The sequence below is a fragment of the Pieris rapae genome, chromosome 20 (assembly GCF_905147795.1).
Source record: "Pieris rapae chromosome 20, ilPieRapa1.1, whole genome shotgun sequence".
Lineage (NCBI taxonomy): Eukaryota > Metazoa > Arthropoda > Insecta > Lepidoptera > Pieridae > Pieris > Pieris rapae.
The window spans coordinates 323,228-343,320 of NC_059528.1; the positions used below are offsets into that span (position 1 = coordinate 323,228).

At 33.7% G+C, this 20,093-nt stretch overlaps 1 protein-coding gene across 10 annotated transcripts in view; it reads left to right on the forward strand.

Moving 5' to 3' along the window:
* The window catches only part of LOC110996059, a 64,413-nt gene that overhangs the window by 35,969 nt on the left and 8,351 nt on the right, over window positions 1–20,093 (forward strand). For 7 of the 10 annotated variants that reach the window (XM_045632589.1, XM_045632591.1, XM_045632590.1 and 4 more), the window contains exons 3-15: window positions 14,335–14,478; window positions 15,317–15,442; window positions 15,952–16,114; window positions 16,251–16,482; window positions 16,636–16,970; window positions 17,041–17,190; window positions 17,420–17,563; window positions 17,646–17,835; window positions 18,142–18,254; window positions 18,520–18,619; window positions 18,703–18,790; window positions 19,449–19,513; window positions 19,585–19,664. In XM_045632589.1, the coding sequence (XP_045488545.1) occupies window positions 14,335–14,478; window positions 15,317–15,442; window positions 15,952–16,114; window positions 16,251–16,482; window positions 16,636–16,970; window positions 17,041–17,190; window positions 17,420–17,563; window positions 17,646–17,835; window positions 18,142–18,254; window positions 18,520–18,619; window positions 18,703–18,790; window positions 19,449–19,513; window positions 19,585–19,664 (1,930 nt within the window). Of the gene's footprint in view, window positions 1–9,890; window positions 9,920–14,334; window positions 14,479–15,316; window positions 15,443–15,951; window positions 16,115–16,250; window positions 16,483–16,635; window positions 16,971–17,040; window positions 17,191–17,419; window positions 17,564–17,645; window positions 17,836–18,141; window positions 18,255–18,519; window positions 18,620–18,702; window positions 18,791–19,448; window positions 19,514–19,584; window positions 19,665–20,093 lie in introns of all 10 variants that reach the window. The other 3 variants (XM_045632594.1, XM_022263554.2, XM_045632593.1) reach the window with 2 other exon arrangements.

Genomic DNA, 20,093 nt, shown 5'->3' on the forward strand with positions numbered 1-20,093 from the left:
GTGAGAGATATATGTTGAGGTTTAATGCGTTTCCGGGATGAGATTTGGTCCATTCCCTCAGGTTTTAAGATTATCTCTGATTATATCCCGATAATGGAATTTGGGTCCAACAGATTATATTTCCTAAATATTAAAAATATATTGTTTCTTGCGTTAGGTATTTCTCTTTTAATGAACATCAGGATGACAAAAATATAAATATAATATAAATCTAATTTAAGGCTTTTAACATTTGCTTGTCCGACGGTAACTATATATATTGGAATTCTTACAGCGAAGTTATGATTATTGTGAATAAAGTTGACGACTTTTATAATAGTAATAATAAAAGCTAAAACGCACCTTCACGTACGTAAGTTACGTACGTAAATGTGTTAAGTATTTTTTATGGTTCATTCCCTTTTGTACATTTTTTAACCCCTTTTGTAGGTTTATATTACGTAGGTATGCTGTCTCTGGCTATATTTTTATTATTTGTAATATATGTATATATAATTTGTGTTACTGTAGGCTTACGAAATAAATAATTATCAATTTGCGGCTACAAATAAATGTTTGACGAAATGACAAAGTTAAGCAAAGTTGTAACGCCACCAATCTCCGAGTGGCTTTGTTTCTTATTATGATGAAGTAATTAATTTGTAACGAAAACTTGTTCATTTAAAGGAGCCTCAGCGACCATAATTTATTCACTTCATTTCTTGACTAGTGATTACAATGCGTTACCTATTTTCTTTGAAGTTTAATTTTGATCGTGTTTAGAGGAATCATTAAATATATCTAAGTATAATTAAACTTATTTGCGTAAGAACCAAGCGTTAAATTCATTATATTTTTTTTGTTTACCTTACAACGTAATCGTAAATTATGTTAATATTCATGGTAGAAATAGTGTAAACGGCTACAAATGAGAGCTCTCAAACACTTATTTAAGCCTTTACCGGAATGGAGAGAAGGCTCTGTCGAGAGGAATGCAATTTATGTGCGTGGCCTATTTACATTGATTTTATATGTACGCCGTAGCCTGTAGCGTGTTTTTCATCACGGGGAAATGATTTGCACTTCAGATTCTTAAACTGAATTTATTCACTTCAATTTTATGAGATTGAATATAAAACCTTGAAATTTATTCTTTTTTCGCTTTAACAGGTTGTCAATGGTAATCAAAACTGCCATGTAAATTCACTTTACGGAACGGTATGTATTAAAAAAACATATGTTTACCTCAACCTGTGAAGAAAAAACCATCATATAAAATGTCTTAATTGGTGCATTTAAAATGTTTACTCCCTTTTATTAAGAATTAAACCTACCTATTTTTTATCGCTCTTTGATAGTAACAGGTTCTCTGCTACTCATAAAGGCTGTTTACTTTAAACCTACGCGAAGCTTTTGCTTCAGCTTTTGCTTCAGCTTTTGCTAACAGTTAATTAATTATTAAACTTATTGAAAATTGTATTTCGTAATTTATCAACGGCAATATGTTGTACAAAGCATATTGTCGATTATATTGACATGAATACGAAGTACTTAATTAAAAAAAGTTGAACGGGCCAGTTTTAACTCCTCGTCAACCCATTAATTTCATCATTAACATTAATATTCTCGTTACGGATTATGTATAGCTTTTTATTTTGTGGTCACCGCATTTGTATTTTATATGATGCATAAATAAATTTATATTTCATGACTACCTGTTCTGCGACTGCTACAAAATTTACATTACTTAATAGTTTAATTCCATCATCATCAACAAATATATATATATTTTTTTTAAATTATACTTGCAACAAGTACAGTCATCTATTGTATGATTTCTACTGCCTCGCAATTTGTGTAAAAGTGATGCCGTTCTTTTCCGACGGATCGGCCTGAAGTTATCAAGCATCAGCCTGGTCAAACACACCTGAGAAACTGCAAAAGGGTGGCAGTCCCAACAATATCCTAATCCCCGCCAGTAAAGTTAACCCACAGTGTAGAAGTTTTTGCAGTATGCCTAGTAAATGATATGCCTTTATGTATTTAGACTTTTAAAATCTCTGATGATAAATTGGAAAAAGTGGCAGTGAATTCGTCAGCTTTAGCAATTAAATCGAATGACAAGTATTGCCATAAGTTGGGCGTTTAATTTGAGAGTCCTCCTGACAATTGGAGGCTCGGAGCGTTCGTGACCTCGATAACAGACAAGTTTTAGACTGTTTCATGAATTAATTTCATAATCGCATTCACGTTCGGCTTATTTGAATTGTTTTGAGTTGATTTGACAGTTTGAATAACTGTTATTGCGTGTGCACAGATAGTTTGATACCTTGTAGTCTAGAACATAATTGACATATTTTGATATTTTGTCGTAAATGAAAATATAATTGAATAATAAGATAAGTTGAAACATTGTTTTCTTATAATTCAAGATTTTTGAAAATGTCTGGAAATTTTTCTACGAGTTTCTCTAGTTACAATTTCGAAGTTTAAATTAAATTTTAGTTTATTTTCTGTATTGTGTAAAAGTTTTGACTCAATAAATATCTTATATTAGATTATATGATATATATATTTCAGATATTTATATATATATCGATTTCGGAGAGTACAAGTCGGTTGGTTTATAAATGTAATTTAGCATTAAAGAATTATAATTTACGCTGTTTCACCAAATATATTAAAACAATCTCCTTCCCTCTATAATATTTTCTCGTTCAACGGTAATACAGCTGATAGATTTTTCTTAACGAGTTTTTAATACGAGGCGCGTGTTCCTGCATGAATATGGCAGAATTATTTTTTTCATCACTCAGGACCCTTTGATCCTTTTGTTTATCACTTGATTATTTTAAACAAAGTGTGTTGGCTAAACGCTCATTGTATATGTAGCGACTTATAAATACTTAGGATATTTATTAACTTATTGCGATAGAATTTAGTATCGTAATATCTCATGTTTCACAATAAAGTGTTTTAGATGGGTAGTGCGTGGTCAATTGTAGCTTTTTCATTTCTTCATATTCTTTGAATAAACTATATTACTTAACTAAACATAGTTTATATTTTTCTATTATGTAATTGAAGAAAGATGTAACAATATTAGTGATAAAGAAAACTGATATATTTAAAATTAAAACCTTACAATTTAAATAATGTTTGCGCTGTGCAAAGAATTGATAATGTGTAAAATGTTTTTAAAGAGTTGAATTGAATACGATACAAGTACCTACCTACTGTTCTTCTGCTTAACTCCTAGAGACGAACAAATCTTGAGATTTGTAAATAAAACTTGAAGTTGACGTAAAGTGTAAACGCGTAACTCGCTTTAAGCCGTTAATAAAAATTAACTGCTACAAAAGCCATTCTTATAATTAAGCGGAAGAAATGGTGTATTTTATCATGGCAATAAACGTCGCCCTACCAACCTGCGGAGCTTTTTCACGGCAGAATTCCGAAATTTTAAATAAAACATCCATGGCGATGGAAACTTGGATTTCTTTAATAGTATTAATGGCACATACACATAACATAACAAATTCATATTAATAGTTACGTAAGGAATAAATATAATGTGTATTTTGATTAGATTATAAAGTACAAGGTTTCTCAAAGAAAACATCTTATACTTTTCGATGATATTTAATAAGGGCGTATCGAACCAGCTCATTCCCTCGGGCATATCTCGAAGAAAATGTTTTTCCATAAGCACCTCTCCCTCATACAAAAATTATTTACTTTGAGTATTATGATGTTGTTATTTATTCATTTATAACTACATAAAAGACTAGATAATTTTAAGATAATAAAAACAATAAGCATACATTCGAAGACGTAATGTTAACAAGCAATTAACATACGGCATTAATTACTTATTTATTTATTTATTTATTTAATACTCCTACAGCTAACATAAATTATATATAATTACAAACAAATATACTGAGAATATAGCCAAAGATGGAATACATAGATGATACATACATTTAACAGCAAAAATATTTAAAAAAGGGAACAAACAAACAAAAATTATTTAATACATTTGACTAATTGTGATTTAATTTATTTAACTAAGCCTAAATTAGTTGTGTTGTGTGATGATGTAAAAGTGTGTGTACGTGATGGTGTGTATGGGCGTGTGCTCATGCGAAAGTATTTTGTATCCAGTTAAATAACGCAAATTTCTCCAGCATGGAATTTGCCTTAATAATTAGCTGCTGTTGCAAGGTCAAACATTAAAGAGCAAAGTGAAATTGTTCAAAGCGGTAACAGATTGCAATATTCATCTAAAATGCGGAAGTCCTCGACGGGAGTGCACTCGAAGCGTTGCCACGAGAAATACTGGAACGACTGTTTCGGATTTGTAGGTTACGCAATAATACTTGTACTTTTATACTAACGTATTTTTTTACGACAGATTAACTACACACCAGAATTATCAATGTGATTACTTAAGATTCTGAGTTCTGTCTAGATTGGATAGAGATAGCAAACCATCGAGTGTATACAACAATGATGAAACAGGTGTCTCCAACCTTCTCCACTTCATGCAAACTTTCAAATCATACATGTCTATTGTCTATATTTAGCACTTCTAGGAAGTATTCGTTGTGTGTTTCATATGCACATATGAAATATGTTCAAATGGCTTAATTGAAACCCTAATCTTGTATTAAATACCCGTTTAAACTTGCTTCAGTAATGACATATAATATCCGTCTGTAAAAGTTGTGTCTAAGTTTATGAATGGAGTTGATGAACCAAAAGCAATAGTTTTGTAAAAATGTGGGCGCCCTTGACTTAAGGGCACTTGACCCACTGCACGAGATATATTAACTGCGGAACATACTCGCTAGGGCTGCTGTTTTTCTAGAATATTCTAAATCATGTATTTTTGAGAGATATATTTTGTATTGGACGTAGACAAAATTGTTATGATTTAATTGATCGTAATGAGTATAGTTTTGGTGATCTTGCAACCTAGTGGTAGCCCTAAAATAGGTTAACGAATGCGAAAAATAGTGTCAAGGAAGTTTTTAACGAGATTTATGTAAGGGAAGTAGAACAGCAATTACTTAGGAATGCAAACGCGCACTTCAATCATTAAAAAAATATATGCCGAGAAAAAGTATTAGCTCTAATACTGGGAACAGTTTTGACGTGTGAATCCATTAACTTTTTAGTAGCTAACATTATAACAGACGATCGATTATGGAAAGTAATGTATTTTGTTATATTAATGATTTAACAGGTTGCTTACTCGATGTATGTAATACGTTTAGGTAAATACAATAATACAAAGCCGTATCGGCCTAGTGGCTTCACCGTGCGACTATCATCTCTGAGGTCGTAGGTTCGATCCCCGGTTGTGCAACAATTTTCTTTCTTCCTATGTGTGTTTTCAACATTCGCTCAAATGGTGAAAACATCGTGAGGAAACCGGCTTGCCTTAGTTTTAAAGAGACGACGGCGTGTGATTGGCTATAAAAGTGATACAGAAATCTGCTGCCCAGACCTGAAGAAAAGGTTTTAACACCAATAATTTTTTTTTAATACAAAGATACATAAATGTGTATTTGGTTACTCTTTCATTTCCTATGCTATTAATTATATTTTAAAACTTTATGACTGTAATGAAATATATGAAAACCACTTAAGCTCTTCCATCCGTTCATACATCAAACCACCACCAAAGATTAACACATAAATAATAAAAAGGTTGTATTTAGCCCTGCCTACCTCTAATAAGCACCGCCGACAGCACTTAAACCTTTAAACCCTCCAATGATGCAATAAAGTGACAATCGCCTTTTTGTTTACAGGCATTAAGCCTTCTAATATTATAAACAATTTGTTTGTACGTCATTAATGATTCAAGGTCTGTTAAGTTTTGCAAACTAGACAATAATAATAATGCCTCTCTGTGTGTACAAAAATAAAGTACACTTACGAAACTGATTAACCAAAATACTCTGTTGTATGATTCTTCTAAAATATAGTTTATTTTTTAAAGTACCTACACCATATTATAGATTTTGCATTTTCTACTATATAATTTATTTAGAAACGTAATGTTAAAGTGGTTTTCATGAACTTTTTTTTTAACAATTATATAATAATATATTAAATTTCTAAGAAATATTAATTCATTTATGTGAGGCGATTTAGTTAATTGAATCAGTGGTATGTAATTATGTTTTGACAAAGGTAATATTATGTTAATTGCTCGCTTGGTTCATCGGCGCGTTTGCTAAACAAACACTGGCCATGCAGCTCCATTGAGTCATTATAAAACTACGGTTATTTTGTCATTTTCATCCTACACAAACATTATATTGACATATTACTGGTAGTATTAGTACCGTTCCCGTGCTTCAATTTTCATTTCATTTTCATTTTCATTGAATATGGGGACAATACGCGCCTTAAAGTGTGTCATCTATTTCATAAAATTAAATGGCAAATCTCAAGAGAGATGCCTTTTCGCAACTGTCATGGTTCGTATATCGTATATGTTTGACTCGTTTATTATCAGCTAATCACCTATCTCTCCTTTAAACATTAAAATTATCCATAGTGTCCGTTATTTAACTACGCATCTACATTAACCTTGAACTTTTTTGCTTATAATTATATAAGTTTGTAAGGTGACAGCGTCACCGCAATCAAACTGAGCTGAACCATCTCCAATCAGCTCGGTTTAGTTTGAGTACGTCGCGCGTTGTTTACTATCGCTGATCAAAGATAGAATATTCTGAGCTTTCAACTTCGCCGATAGATTCAATTACATTTTAACATGGAACAACTTTAGAGTAAATTTATGGATGTGATCGATTTAAGATTTATTATCAATTCATACATTATAGTTAGTACTGGTTATGATGGTGCTAACTTCCAACGAATAAATTTATTTCAATGCGCTCGAAAGAGGAAGGTATCGATACACGTGAGAAAAGCCGTTGACATTTGTGCGTCACGGAAGACTGGTCATACCTAAAGTAGTTGAACCACTGGATTGAACATTGATTTGTAAATGAAACTAAATAACTGTATAGTCCATGTAGGTATGTTCATGCTTTCGTTGTCATGTAATAAATATTCTCATTATGATTATATGTAGCAGTACTGTCAAACCATACAAAGCTTCTTTCATTACGGATTTCTGTGGTAATTGTTCGACTAGTTGAGTTCTGTTACAAATGAAAATGCATTTTTTTTAATGATGTAATAATAAAGTCAGGCTTGGGAAGTTCGTGTCTGGTGACCAGGTTTTCTCCAGCGTATCGCAACAGAAGGCGTTTTTAACGATCTACTTTCTTTAATTGTAAAGATTCATTTGGAACATATCCTGTATATCACCGATAAGCTCCAAGCTTCAGGTCTTGTTTTATAATACACAGAGTCCTAGCGGGAATCTTCATTTCTCACGATAAGACTTTTGGCTTCCTATTGAGGTTTCGATATATTCTGGCTTAACAGCATTAACATCCTGTGTAGTAACTAATTGCACGTGGCCGACCCGATCTTTTCTGGTCTTTGACAGATGAATTGTTGTAGTATCTGTTTATAGACGAACATACGGCTGATACCAAGCTTTTGAAGTGTCTGGTATATGGTCGATGGCTCCATACCCACTTTGTGCAAGGCGATCACTGCACTCCTATTTTCTTAACACTCCATTCCATATTGTAATAAGATAGTGAACACGAAAAAAATATGTAAAATGGCACAAAATTGAAAGAAGTTAATAATAATAGTTAGTAATATCACGTATATCCAAATTCGAAATTATAAAAAAGTTGAAAAATAAAGTTTTTATGTAACAGTATTTATGCCCAGACTCGTTATATATATTATAATTTATATAACTAGTCTGGGTTACTATAGTTATATATATATGTCGTCGAATTGTAATCGGTCCATTAGTTTTTCAAATATTTGCTGTTTATAATATTAGTATGATATTATATTTATTTATGAATGAAAAAACTATGTATAATGTAGTATGCTGGCATGTTCGCTACGGTGTACTTACGTTTATACAGAAATGCCTAATGATGTCATCGTGCAACCCGTAAAAAGAGGGCTTTGAATTTGATGAGACATTCCTGCCGATATCAATGTGTCAAAGAAATTACTTACATTCAAGTTTCCTTTAAATTAGTAAGCAAGGAAAGTAATGTGGCCTATAATGAGGGTCTCTCTCCCTTATCTAAAATATACAATTCTGGCAAAGCACATAACAGAGGTATAATTGAGGTTTTTTTAAAGCACTGACATACAATTTATCTTTGTTTGAATTTGATGAATATCTGTGCTCGTTTGACATTGTTTTTCTAATTATATTAATATTAAATTGTATACTCTACGTAAACCCTGCAATAGAATACGATATGTTAGTTATTTGAAATGTAGAAATTCGTAGCAGTAAAGCGTAATAGTCGTCTCCTTGACCGCATGTATTAAAGTTAAAGCCCTAGTAATCAGAGATATTAAACGCAATATTTCATATCAAAGCTACTTGGATAAAGCTCAGGGGGAATTAGGGCGAGTGGTTTGGTCCAAGTGAAATGAAAACTCCAACTTCTAAACTCAAGTATTTGTTATTACGTGTTTTCTCTGATGTCGTTCACAAACATTTTCAATCTGCCTTTGATGAACGTTAATAAATTGTTAAGATCTATTGATTGGTTGTAATTTTTTGTAATATTTCGTCTTATAAAAATAATAAAGCCCGTTATTCGGTGAAGATTACGTCAAATGGGCCAAATTAAATGGATTAAGTGGATTCTTATTTTTTATGTTGATTGCTTCCAATGGTCGTAATTGTTATACCTGCAGCAACTTCTAGTGACAGCCCCGAAAGTCACAATATATGTAATGAAACCTACAGCAATGTATGTTGTTAAAAGCATTTTAAACCAATCTTAAATATTCCGACTTAAAATTCCGAGTTAAAGTTCGGAGTATGTAAACAAACTCGAATAAATCACAATTGCTCCCAATTATTAGCTACGTATTTGTGTCAGCGTCACGCCACAAAATAAACATTTTCAGCATACATTTCTTTGATAAGTGAGCCGAGAGCTCTCAGTCATCTTATGAAAACTGATTTTGTATGAGGAAGTGTCATATTCAGACCCTTTCGAATCTGTCAGCGGAAAGCATTTAAAATCATTTCTGATATCTGTTTAAGATGTTTGTTTTCTTAAAGCACTTTTTTATCATGAGTTACTACTGTAAAAAATAGCTTTTTACCGAAAAGTGCCGTTTGATGTAAATTCACCGTGTTTTTTACGTTAAAGTATTTTTTTTTAATATATTAAAACGAATACCGTAGATGTAGCTGCCATATTCGCATATTTGCAAAAAGTGTTAAGCACGGCAAAGCTCTTTACATCTGCGCTGGACGTTGTATTTACATAAGTTGAAAGCGCTGCTTTCGCTGAAATTGAAAGAAATTGGGGCGTCATATTATCTATGTGTGAGAAAATAAACCGCCTATTGTCTTTGCCGGCCATTGTTGTTTGGAATGGAAGCCTCTCGGCTGAAGAATTGTTATATTGCAGCACTTCATATTAAACAAATCATTATTGAAATGTAATTTAATTTTACATTGTTCTCGTTTTAATTAAAAAGTTGGCAATATTCCAGACATTGTTAAAAATTATCAATGTTATATCAACTAGTATATACATTTTTTTATGGTGTTGGTAAAACAATTATTGCTAAACGGGACTTTATAATGCATAAAGTACATATAACTCGTCTGACATATTAAACTAAAATCTCAAACAAATATGTCTTTACAAAATAACTTTACAAAATAAATTCAGATTCCATAGATGTAAAAAAGTTCGCCCAACGGAAGGTTATTGTACTAAATTTAATGGTTAATATTTTTGTTCCAGGCAAAATAACGACACGATGATTACCGAAGGTTAGTAATTTCGAATGCTCGTAATAACGTCTATACTTAATAGATGCATGAACAATACTTCTTTTTTACTTGCAAAGCTCTCAGCTTTTCGGAGTAATTACAAATGCAATGCAAAGTTAGCTCTAAGCGACAGAGCGAATGTGAACATAAGATTAATATCACATTGTTTTAAAAACGCAATTTTTAATGCACTTGCTCAGCTAAAGTTAACTTTTGTATCTACAATTTATTTGTGATATAATACCGGTTTATCATATACAATTAAAAAACTTTATCTATATCGCACATTATCTAACAATTTCATATGTTTTTCAAATGCACATCGCACGACAGAACACTTATTTATATTCTAGTTGCCAGTATTGTATAAATATTTGTTTTTGTAATATAAGATTTTCTTTTATCTCAAATAACAAGAATGAAGTGAAACTACGGTCTACGGCGTAACACCACGAAGATCTACGCCGTAGCCACTTCTACTCGCTACTGCATGATAAATTCTCGTTTCTATCTAGTATTTTTCTTAGTTTAATAGTTTTATATACTCTTCTATAATATTTTATATTATTTTATACTCAGAAGCTTATTTGAAAATGTAAATATAAAAAAGCGATCAATAAATTTTACTAGCAAAATTAAAATTATGTAACTGCAAATGTACAAAGAAGCAACATTTTTTTTAAAAAAGTTGCAAAACGATTCCAAAAGAAACAAAATTTATATTTAAACATTTTGTAACTAAATAATTACAATGTAGCTGGTATAAAAAGTTTTACAAAAAATTGTGGATTTTCGTAATTTACTGCGGCGTTCCCCTTTTATGTTTAAGTTCCTTAGAAGGCTTCTCTTGTTCGAACTTTATGACAGCTTTCACTGACCCCTAAATTGTATTTACATCGTTAAAGAGTTTTTCCATAGTCGCCTGAGTTGTTTAAGTTGTTTTTCAATGTTCGTATTATAATTTTTTTTTTCGTAGTTAGTTAGAGGTTATAATATAGCTTAGGTACTAATACATACATGTTGCATTGAATAGTAAGTAGCATTTTGTATATTTACGTTAAGTTACATCGTTTTAACTGCCTTATCTTAACGTATATTTGTATGATCAATATAAAATAATATCCGTTTAATTGTTTATTCAATTGCCGTTTTTATCTAACCAAAGTACGTCAATCACCTTTACTGATAAGTTTGTCATGGGCAGGGTTCGTGTAACCTAAGAATTGTCACGGTGTTAGCTAATCGATAACTATTGTGTTTCAACGACAATAGACTTTGGAAGTTATACTATTTGACCTTTAATGAAAATACTGCGGCATATTAACTATTTATACCGCAAAGCCGTCGAATCCATTATTATGTTGTCAAGATTGCGACGTATTTGTTAGGTTACCCTGTTTATTTATATTCATTGTATTACATATTTACATGTAAGTCCTTATACCTATGTAGAAGTGGACACAGTAGCTACAAACTTATGTAGATTATAAAATTGAGTCCTGTATGTGTGGCTAGTAACATCTATTGCTTCGCTCTTTTCCCAGGGTACCAAAGTCTAGTCTTTTATGACACGCCCACACCTTTTGAGTCAGGTAGCAATGTAACGTAGGAATTGTCCTAACGTATGTAGCCAAGAACAGAATTGCACACTTGTAAGAAATTACTATAGCTGCAGGACAGACATTACAATAGCAGTTTTTTCCAAGTGTGTGATGACGCATGTCTCGCATTTCCTCATGGATATAACTTTTCACCGGATGTACATGAAGCACTCACGTGCCGGATATAATTAAAACTCCATTTGCAAAATAACTCGCCTTCCCGTTCCATATGAAATAGTTTTATATAACAGATGGTATATTAAACATTCCGACCACTGGAGTGAAAAATGCTTGCTCAGCATTTTGTATCTCCGACTTTTTAAATTATTCCGGCATATTGTTTTATAATTTAGAGTTCCAGGCGTAAACGTTGAGAGTTTTATAGCTGTTTTGCTTTGTTGCATTTTTATAATTTAATTATTTACGAACATCATTTAAAAACGAGTTTCTTATAAGTATTATAATTTTTTACTGTATGTTTACGTTTTTCTAAGAATTTGTATAAAAATATGTTTCATCTAATTTTTATTAGAAAGAAGTAATTCGGCATTGAAGGCTTTGACACTTCGGACAGTCAATTAAATATTCTCATTGAATATTCTACCTTGTGCGTATACACTTTAGACCCATTCTCGAAGGAAAGCTCTGAGCTTACAAGGATTGACGCTAAAATAACGTTACTTCAAAGAATAGCCATTGAATAAGATTCTATTTAGTATTGTAATTAAAACCGTTTTGGTTGAGAAAGTCTATCAGTTTATATATGTATTTTATTAATTTAAATCATTTCTGGACTAAAGTATTAGCTTTTATATCATAACAAACATAACGCAATATACAATACTTGATGGATTTTCACGTTGTTTTCACGAGCCACTGGATCAATTGAAATTATGTACCATGGAATTAATTATGTATATCCATTTCATTAATTCATGAATCATTTTTGTTCATTGTTTTCATTTAGATATTTTACTAAGAATTTATGTTGCCAATAGATAAGTATCATTAAATCTTATAGGATAGTTTCTGTGGTAAGAAAACGGTAGGTGTACTGAAGCTATAACGGTTACATAACATTATTAAATTTATGTGTATAATCGTAAATCGAACTGTATGCGTTTATCGTAAATAGCCTTAATGTGAGACGTTTATAGATAACGTAAAAGTCTGTCTGACTGAGTGCAACGTTCGTCTGTAAGAGAACATTAAATAAACATAACATGAAGCAAAATAGAAATGCGGCAGGCAATAAAAATGTTTGCTTAAACTCACCCTAGACACAGAACGTTGTATTGACGTGTGAATGTGTGGCCACACGAATAGCGGCATTGAAGTAACGAAACTAAATGACACGTAAAATAAACACAGTTGGATTTATCGAAAGTTCTATTTATAGCAGGGCTCTGTTATCACTAAGCCTGTCATATACATGGCACTATCTGCAAACCCTCGCAGTTCTCATGGCATTTTACTCTTGTGGTTTATTTTATATAGTAAATTATAGTCATTATTGTCTTTTTGCCTACTCAAAGCGATTAATATTTATCATATTGGCGTATTAGAACTAACATAAAAGAGAGAGACCTCGTGGCCGCAATGTTAATGATGTATCGATCTCGTAGTTTGGCAGCGACGGGTCGGTGCCATGCCGGTCGCGTCGTCGTTTCTGCTGACTAATGAAAGCTTCCTAACATATTCCGCTCACAGAGAATTCATCATGAGCGTCGTCTCACAATAATCGTTTAATATTGATATACATTCTTTTTATCCACAAAAAGCGCGACGGAAATAAATTGTATATCTATTTCCGTTGCATAATTTATAAGTTGTGATTTTTCGATTTATCTCAAGCTCCAAATATCTAGCACAATTATATCCCAAGTGAAAACTTCTTTAGCATCGTTGTGATTTGAAATTCGATGAAACGAAAAAGATACATACACATACTCGTAAATTCATATGATTAAGGGCCTGTTTCACAATGTCCGGATAAGTTCCAAATAAGCTATTTGTTACTTATTGGTATGATAAATAGTATTTTTGCGTTTCACGACTGTCAGATAGCGCTATACGTCATGAAATTCGATGTATCTTATTTGGAACTTTTATCTTTCGAATAATTTATGTGTTGCATAGCTATTTGGCACTTTATCCATACATTGTGAAACAGGCCCTTAACGTGAAAGAAAATGAGATAGGTATCATCATACAGTGTGTAACTTAATAGTGTTCTAAATCAAAAAAGTTTAATGTGCAATTAAATAAGATAATAAATAAAATAAATAAATAAATATAATATTTAATGACATTTATATTTTTTTTTACATTAATTATAAAAAAAAATTGAAGTGAAAACTTTTTTCCTACTTATTTAAAGTTTCTTAATTACTACGATGCTTCCTATCTCATTTGCTCCCTCGTTAAATCTTATGAATTTATGTGTCTGTCTCTTTTTATTGTCGACTTTTTGTATCATCAACTTTCAAACTTTAATTATTTTAGTTTTTATGAAAATTAAAGATTGATCTTCTAAACTTTAAAATTGAAATAAAAAAATAATCTTAAGAAAAGTCTAATACTACATTTATATTATAATGAAAAAAAAGTCAAATTTACATTTTATTAAGTAATTATAAAAACTTTTTATTCATTGTACTTTTATTTAATTACAAATGGTTGCTTGTTGTGACAATTTTCTGTATCTTACGAATAAATATATAAAATTAATTTGTTAAATATGAATTATGCTGATTATTTAAATGAGGAAATAGTTAAATGACGTAACTAAGGTAGTGGCGATTGCCGGCAGAGGCGGTGGCCTGAGGGTGTTGGGGCCATGAGCGCTGGTGGGCCTCGGCCCGCCGCCGGCGACTCCACGCCCGGCTCCGACGGCGACCGTATCACCAGCCTGTTCCCCAAGTGCCGGCCGCGCGCCATGCATCACCATCACGGCAGGTTAGGATAGCAACCCATAGTGAAGAATATTTCAAAGTTAATGATAGTTTATTTGAGGCTTGGAATAAATATTAAAGAAGAAAAAACTAAGAATTCATTTATTTTAGTCTACTTTTAATTAGAATGTATATACATAAATCATAATTATCTTAATATTTACATGGATTTTGGGAAGTAAAACATTTTATTTTATTTAACCATACGCAAACGCCTACAGATACTTATTTATTTATTGGGAAATTATTATAGATTTCTGTATTTGACGAAAGATAATGTGCTAGTTAACATAATTAAGTTTATGTTAAATAGCACATAGTAATATTTATATGTTAGGATCAATATTTGAGAATATTTACATGGGAATCAGGTTTTAATATTGTTTAGTGAAACATGCTCATACAAATGTACGTTGAAGGCATTAAAAATACTAAACGCAAATATAATTCTAAGTTAAAATTAACGCGTGCCACGATAAGCATAGCTGATGGAAGGCTTGCGGTGAGGTAAGGAGACGCAACTAGGTCATTACGTGGCAGAAGCCGGGCTGACACGCGAAACGGCGATTAAACTGATTACAGAAACAGTTATAAGGAACGTATTGGGTGCAACGTACTCTCGATAACTTATGGGCCTTTATAATATGTTATTTGTTTTTGATAAGAATTTTACTAGAACCATACAAAGTTTGAAAATTCAATTTAAAAATATATCTACAAAGTTTGAAAATTCGCAAATTCATTTTATTTTATATACGATTTACGATTTTCCATAAAATGACTTTTGTAACACAAATTTATTGTATGTCTTAGTAAATAATAAAATCCCAAAACTCTTCCAGATTGAATAGTGCCATAGAGGGCAGGCAAATGAACAATATGAACAACATGTCCTCAGACGAGGAGCGGGAGAATGACGCGCAGGTTATACTCAATTCTAAAGGACCCTATAAGCTAAGAGATTCTAGGTAAATATAGCATTACATTATTTTTTGCTTCTAAGCGTATATTTAATTTCAATAGTGATAGATACAAACAAAAACTTATTTATACCACAGTCATATATTCCTGTTATTCAATTCAATCAATATTTATTGGTTGCTGAAGTTTTATTCAGTCTTTAACAGCGAAGCCCCTTTAACGCCCAAACCCAATAACCTATCTCAATCCATTTTTGACCATCTGCGATACCTTAATCCAAATATTGATAAAAGTGTGCCAATAACCAATCGACGGATTGTAATAGCCATCTGCCGATACAAGCTTTCCATGGTAGGACAGATCGGTGTATGTGAATAGACCTTTGTATGGAATTGACAGTTCACCTGTGCAAAATCCTAAGAATACTAATCCTTATTATTGGGTTTGGGCGTAAGCAAACAAAGAACATGTATATCCCTAGATACAATTTAAAACATATAATGGAGTTGACTGACTGAACAAATCTTCATTAATTATTGAAACATTTAAAATGCAGGATAATAGAAATCGCCGGAGGAAGGGAGCTGTACTCGCAAAGTAGAACAAAAGCTGTGCGGAAGTTACGTCACAACAACACGCACAAGCACAACCTTCGGAACAAAATACGATCAATTAGCAAAGATGCGGTTGACTACGGCGCGGATAATCTCACAAACGAGGTATTTATACGCATTCATCGAGAATAAAAGTACTTCAAGGCATAGGCCGTTTAGCATCGAAAGTTTATGCATATTTTCATAAAATATGAAACGAACATGAAAAACAAGATCCTTATATAATTAATGCCATTTTCAGATATCTTTGCATAGGATAAACAGTGAGCCCAAGAAGATGATTTCGAGGCATACGTCGCCGACGTACACAAATGGCGACAGGGATATTCTAGAACAAACTATGGGTATACCCAAGAACAGTTCACCAATCCTGGATCCCCACAAGATTGCTGATGTCAGCGCTAAGAGCAGCCCCATCGCGGTGGTGGCGGATGGACAGGTTGTGGTTTTCGAAGACAATGACGATTGGAAAGGTACAGCAGAAACGGCTTTTAATTTTAACTCAATAAGTATTTTTTTATTAACACTTTTTTGTATATAGCTTTTAAGCTTACCTCTTTTTAACGATATTTACTTTGAATGATTTTTTTGTAACCATATAACAAAGTGAACTCTTTTATTTTCAGTTACATTGAATTCTGTGTCTCTAGGTTTGAGGACGGACCCAGAGGTTAGCGATGACGAAATCGATGTGAGCGTTAAGAGGACTTTAGACAATTTGAAAAATGGTGATTGTGAGGTGAATAAGAGTGACAGTGAAAGTGAGTCGAGCTCACGGGGCGTGAGACTGAGCGAGGGGAGCCCCACGGGGGTCTGGCTGTCCGACGACGACAAGACCAGGGTCACCAGGGTCATCGGGGAGCTGCCCATAGCCGAGTACGAGGGCTCGCCGCGCAGATACGGCATAGGGCAGTCGGCGCAGAAGACTCAGCTCAGGTCGCCCAGACCGGGATTTCCTCAGGTATTTTAGAAATACTTAGGTCATTGCAATATTAAATATGTGACGATTCTTTAAATTTGTTAATTTTCAGCGAATAATAACCGAGAGCCGAGACGAGACTCCGCCGCCGTCGTCGGCCTTCGACTACTTGTACGAGTTTTCGGAGACGAGGAAAGTTCTCGAAGAGTTCTTCAAGTGTCCACAACAACAGAACTCCAACGATGAAATTGTCAACTTTCAAGTGAGTCTCATTAGTTAAGGTCATCCTTCGCATTATTAATTCATTAATTACGCTTAAAACACTTGCTAGAATTTGATATTTTTTACAGACACCAACCTTAATTTGATCATCAATCTAGATTTTCAAATGTCATAATTGATATTTTTATTTTAATCAAACATTAAGAACACAACGGGATCAAAGCTGTCGTGTTTCTGTTAAGAAAAGACATATTTTGTCGAAATTCCAGGACTTGGACTACGAGCTTCGTCGCCAGACGCACGAATGTCCCTCGGAGAACGGCATAGAAGAGAGCGAGGGGGACTGGGCGCTGGCCGACGCGCTCCATTCGCCTCACGCGGCGCACAACCACACCGACTTCCTCGGCCTGCAGGTGCTTGTTGGATCTTTTTGATTTGATTATTATTATTATTACAAGCGTAGTAGGCGCGTAACGCACTCCATCCGTTCGCCAGCAACAGCTCGGTCGCTACGGTGCCCCGGACGTGTCCGCGCTGCGGGCGGCTCCGGGCGAGACGGAGACGGCGGACAGCGTGTGCGCTTCCCCGGCGTTGCCCGCGCACGCTCTGGCTCTGTCGTCCGCCAGTGACACGCCCAGTGACCTCTCGCTCGCACTTATGGAGAATGAGCTCTCTGAGATGAAAGGTGAGACTTGTCCTATTATTGTTCTCTTACTAAAATAATTGGTTTTATTCAAATTAAATAAATAATTCATTATATTCGCCTCTTGACAATAATTAACCATCTTTGCGAGAGACTGGTATGGCCTATGATGAGACGAGAAGTCCTTTGGTAACAGTTCATCAGCCCTAAATACTGTTAGACTGCTGCTAAATTTAAACAGCAACAGTTTTTTAATTATAATTAATTATACGTTGAAAACAATATATATTTATTAGTAATATAAGTCATAAAAAGAAATGAAATCTGTAATGAGGTGTTTGCTTCCAGTACAAATGGAGTTGAACCGAGTGGTGGGAGCCCACTTGCCCGTGGTGGAGGACGGCCTCTCCTCGGGACACGCCTCCGACACCGACAATAATAATCAGATTATTTCTTTGCCGGTATTTGGTTTATGTTATTTAATTGATCTCAACGAATCTGAAAACAAATACATCGAAATTAGATAATTGACTGAGTTCACATAAGTAAAAAAGTGATATTTGATTTAAATGTTAACAATTTATATAGAGACAAAATTTATATCGTTCAGTATTAGTATTTCAAAGTAAGGAAATCCGTCCCTTTTCGTCTCAGCATAAACACAGTTCAACAGAAAGAGAGAATCGACTGCTGTAATGTTAAAGTATGTGATTTATGATTCCGTAGACCCATTCGCCGATGAAAATAGAAGAAATAGTCGATAGTGGAACGAATACGGATCCTCATCTCCTCTCCGACGCGGATCTTCACTCTCTCGACCCGTTAGGTAAGACTTAACGTTGACGTTTCGTCGGAAGCTCTGAAGCTCTGAATTAAAAGGCAAAGAGTAAAGCGTCGTCTCTTGCGCAGCCGTGCCTCCCCCCGCGCCCGCCCCTCACCGGCCTCTGGACCATTCGCCGCATCACCACCACGGACACCACGATGACGTCTATCCCAGGTCTGTTTTTATCTCGTTTCATTGAACTTCGTCAGCTTCGAAACGTGTCACTTGAGGGCGGGATGTGATGATGCCGTCGCCCGCTGGTGGCACGACCACTCTCTAGCAGAAATTCTACAGTTTTTATCTTTTAAAAGGCTGGTAACGTACACGCGAGCCCTCTGGAAATGTTTGTGGGCCGCGGTATCACTCAACATCAGATGGGTGTCTAACGCCCAAACCCAATAACCTATCGAAATCCATTTTTGATTATCTGAGGTAGACATCTTAATCCAAATATTTATAACAGGGTGCCAATAACCAATCTTCAGATTTTAACTTACACCAGATTTAAAAATAATTAAAAAGCTATTTAATATGTTTTAAATATAGACATGTATATTTATATATATATATATATATATATATATATAATATTAGTTGTAGGGTTTTATTTAGTTTATATTGATAATCAAATATGAGTGTAAAGAACCAAGAGATGCATTCTATCCGTCGCCAAACATGGATTGTCTTCGTAGGGTTTGATTATCTGGATGCAGATAGGAAATCGATCGTCTGTCACGGTCTGATTCTAGCTTGTTTTCAATCTGTGATTATGGAATTATTATCTACGGATCGGACCGAATATCTCTCTGAATTATTTCCACGATGCTTTCAGAAAGCGGCCGACGTCGGCGCAGAGTAATGATTCGGTAGAGATCAAGCCTGTAAGTGGAGACGAAGGTACGCTGGTTCTAAAAGAAATACGATTTATTCTTATTTTATTTGGTCTGTAATAATATGAATGTTAATAGACGAAGCGGACACGGATCTCGAAACGGACAGACTCCTCGGTCAACAGAGGACGGATGACCAGGGATTTTTTGACGACAAAGTGAGTTGAACTAATTTTTAAGGAGAGATTACAGTATTATGAAAGGCAGAGTATCTAAAGAATGCCTATAAATAAGTCGAATGGTACATATACTTAGTATCGCATTTTTCTATATATTTTTGTAATAAATACATAAAATATTAAAAAAAGAAGTATGAAAAAGTTTCGAACTCTCTTAATATATCTATTCATTTTTTTCCTTCGAATATTGTCGAGAGACAATCAACAATAGCTTGCTGAACTACGCATTTAAATGTTTTGAAACCAAGCAAGATGTACTGTTTTGTAATTGCAAGAGTACAATATTTTAATAAATTGACCATAAAAACAATATCACATGCGACTACGTGGTGACCTAAGGAATTATTACAAATAGCGATTCCGATCTAAATAATATTTTTGTCTGACTCTGATCTTTCAGAACTAAAT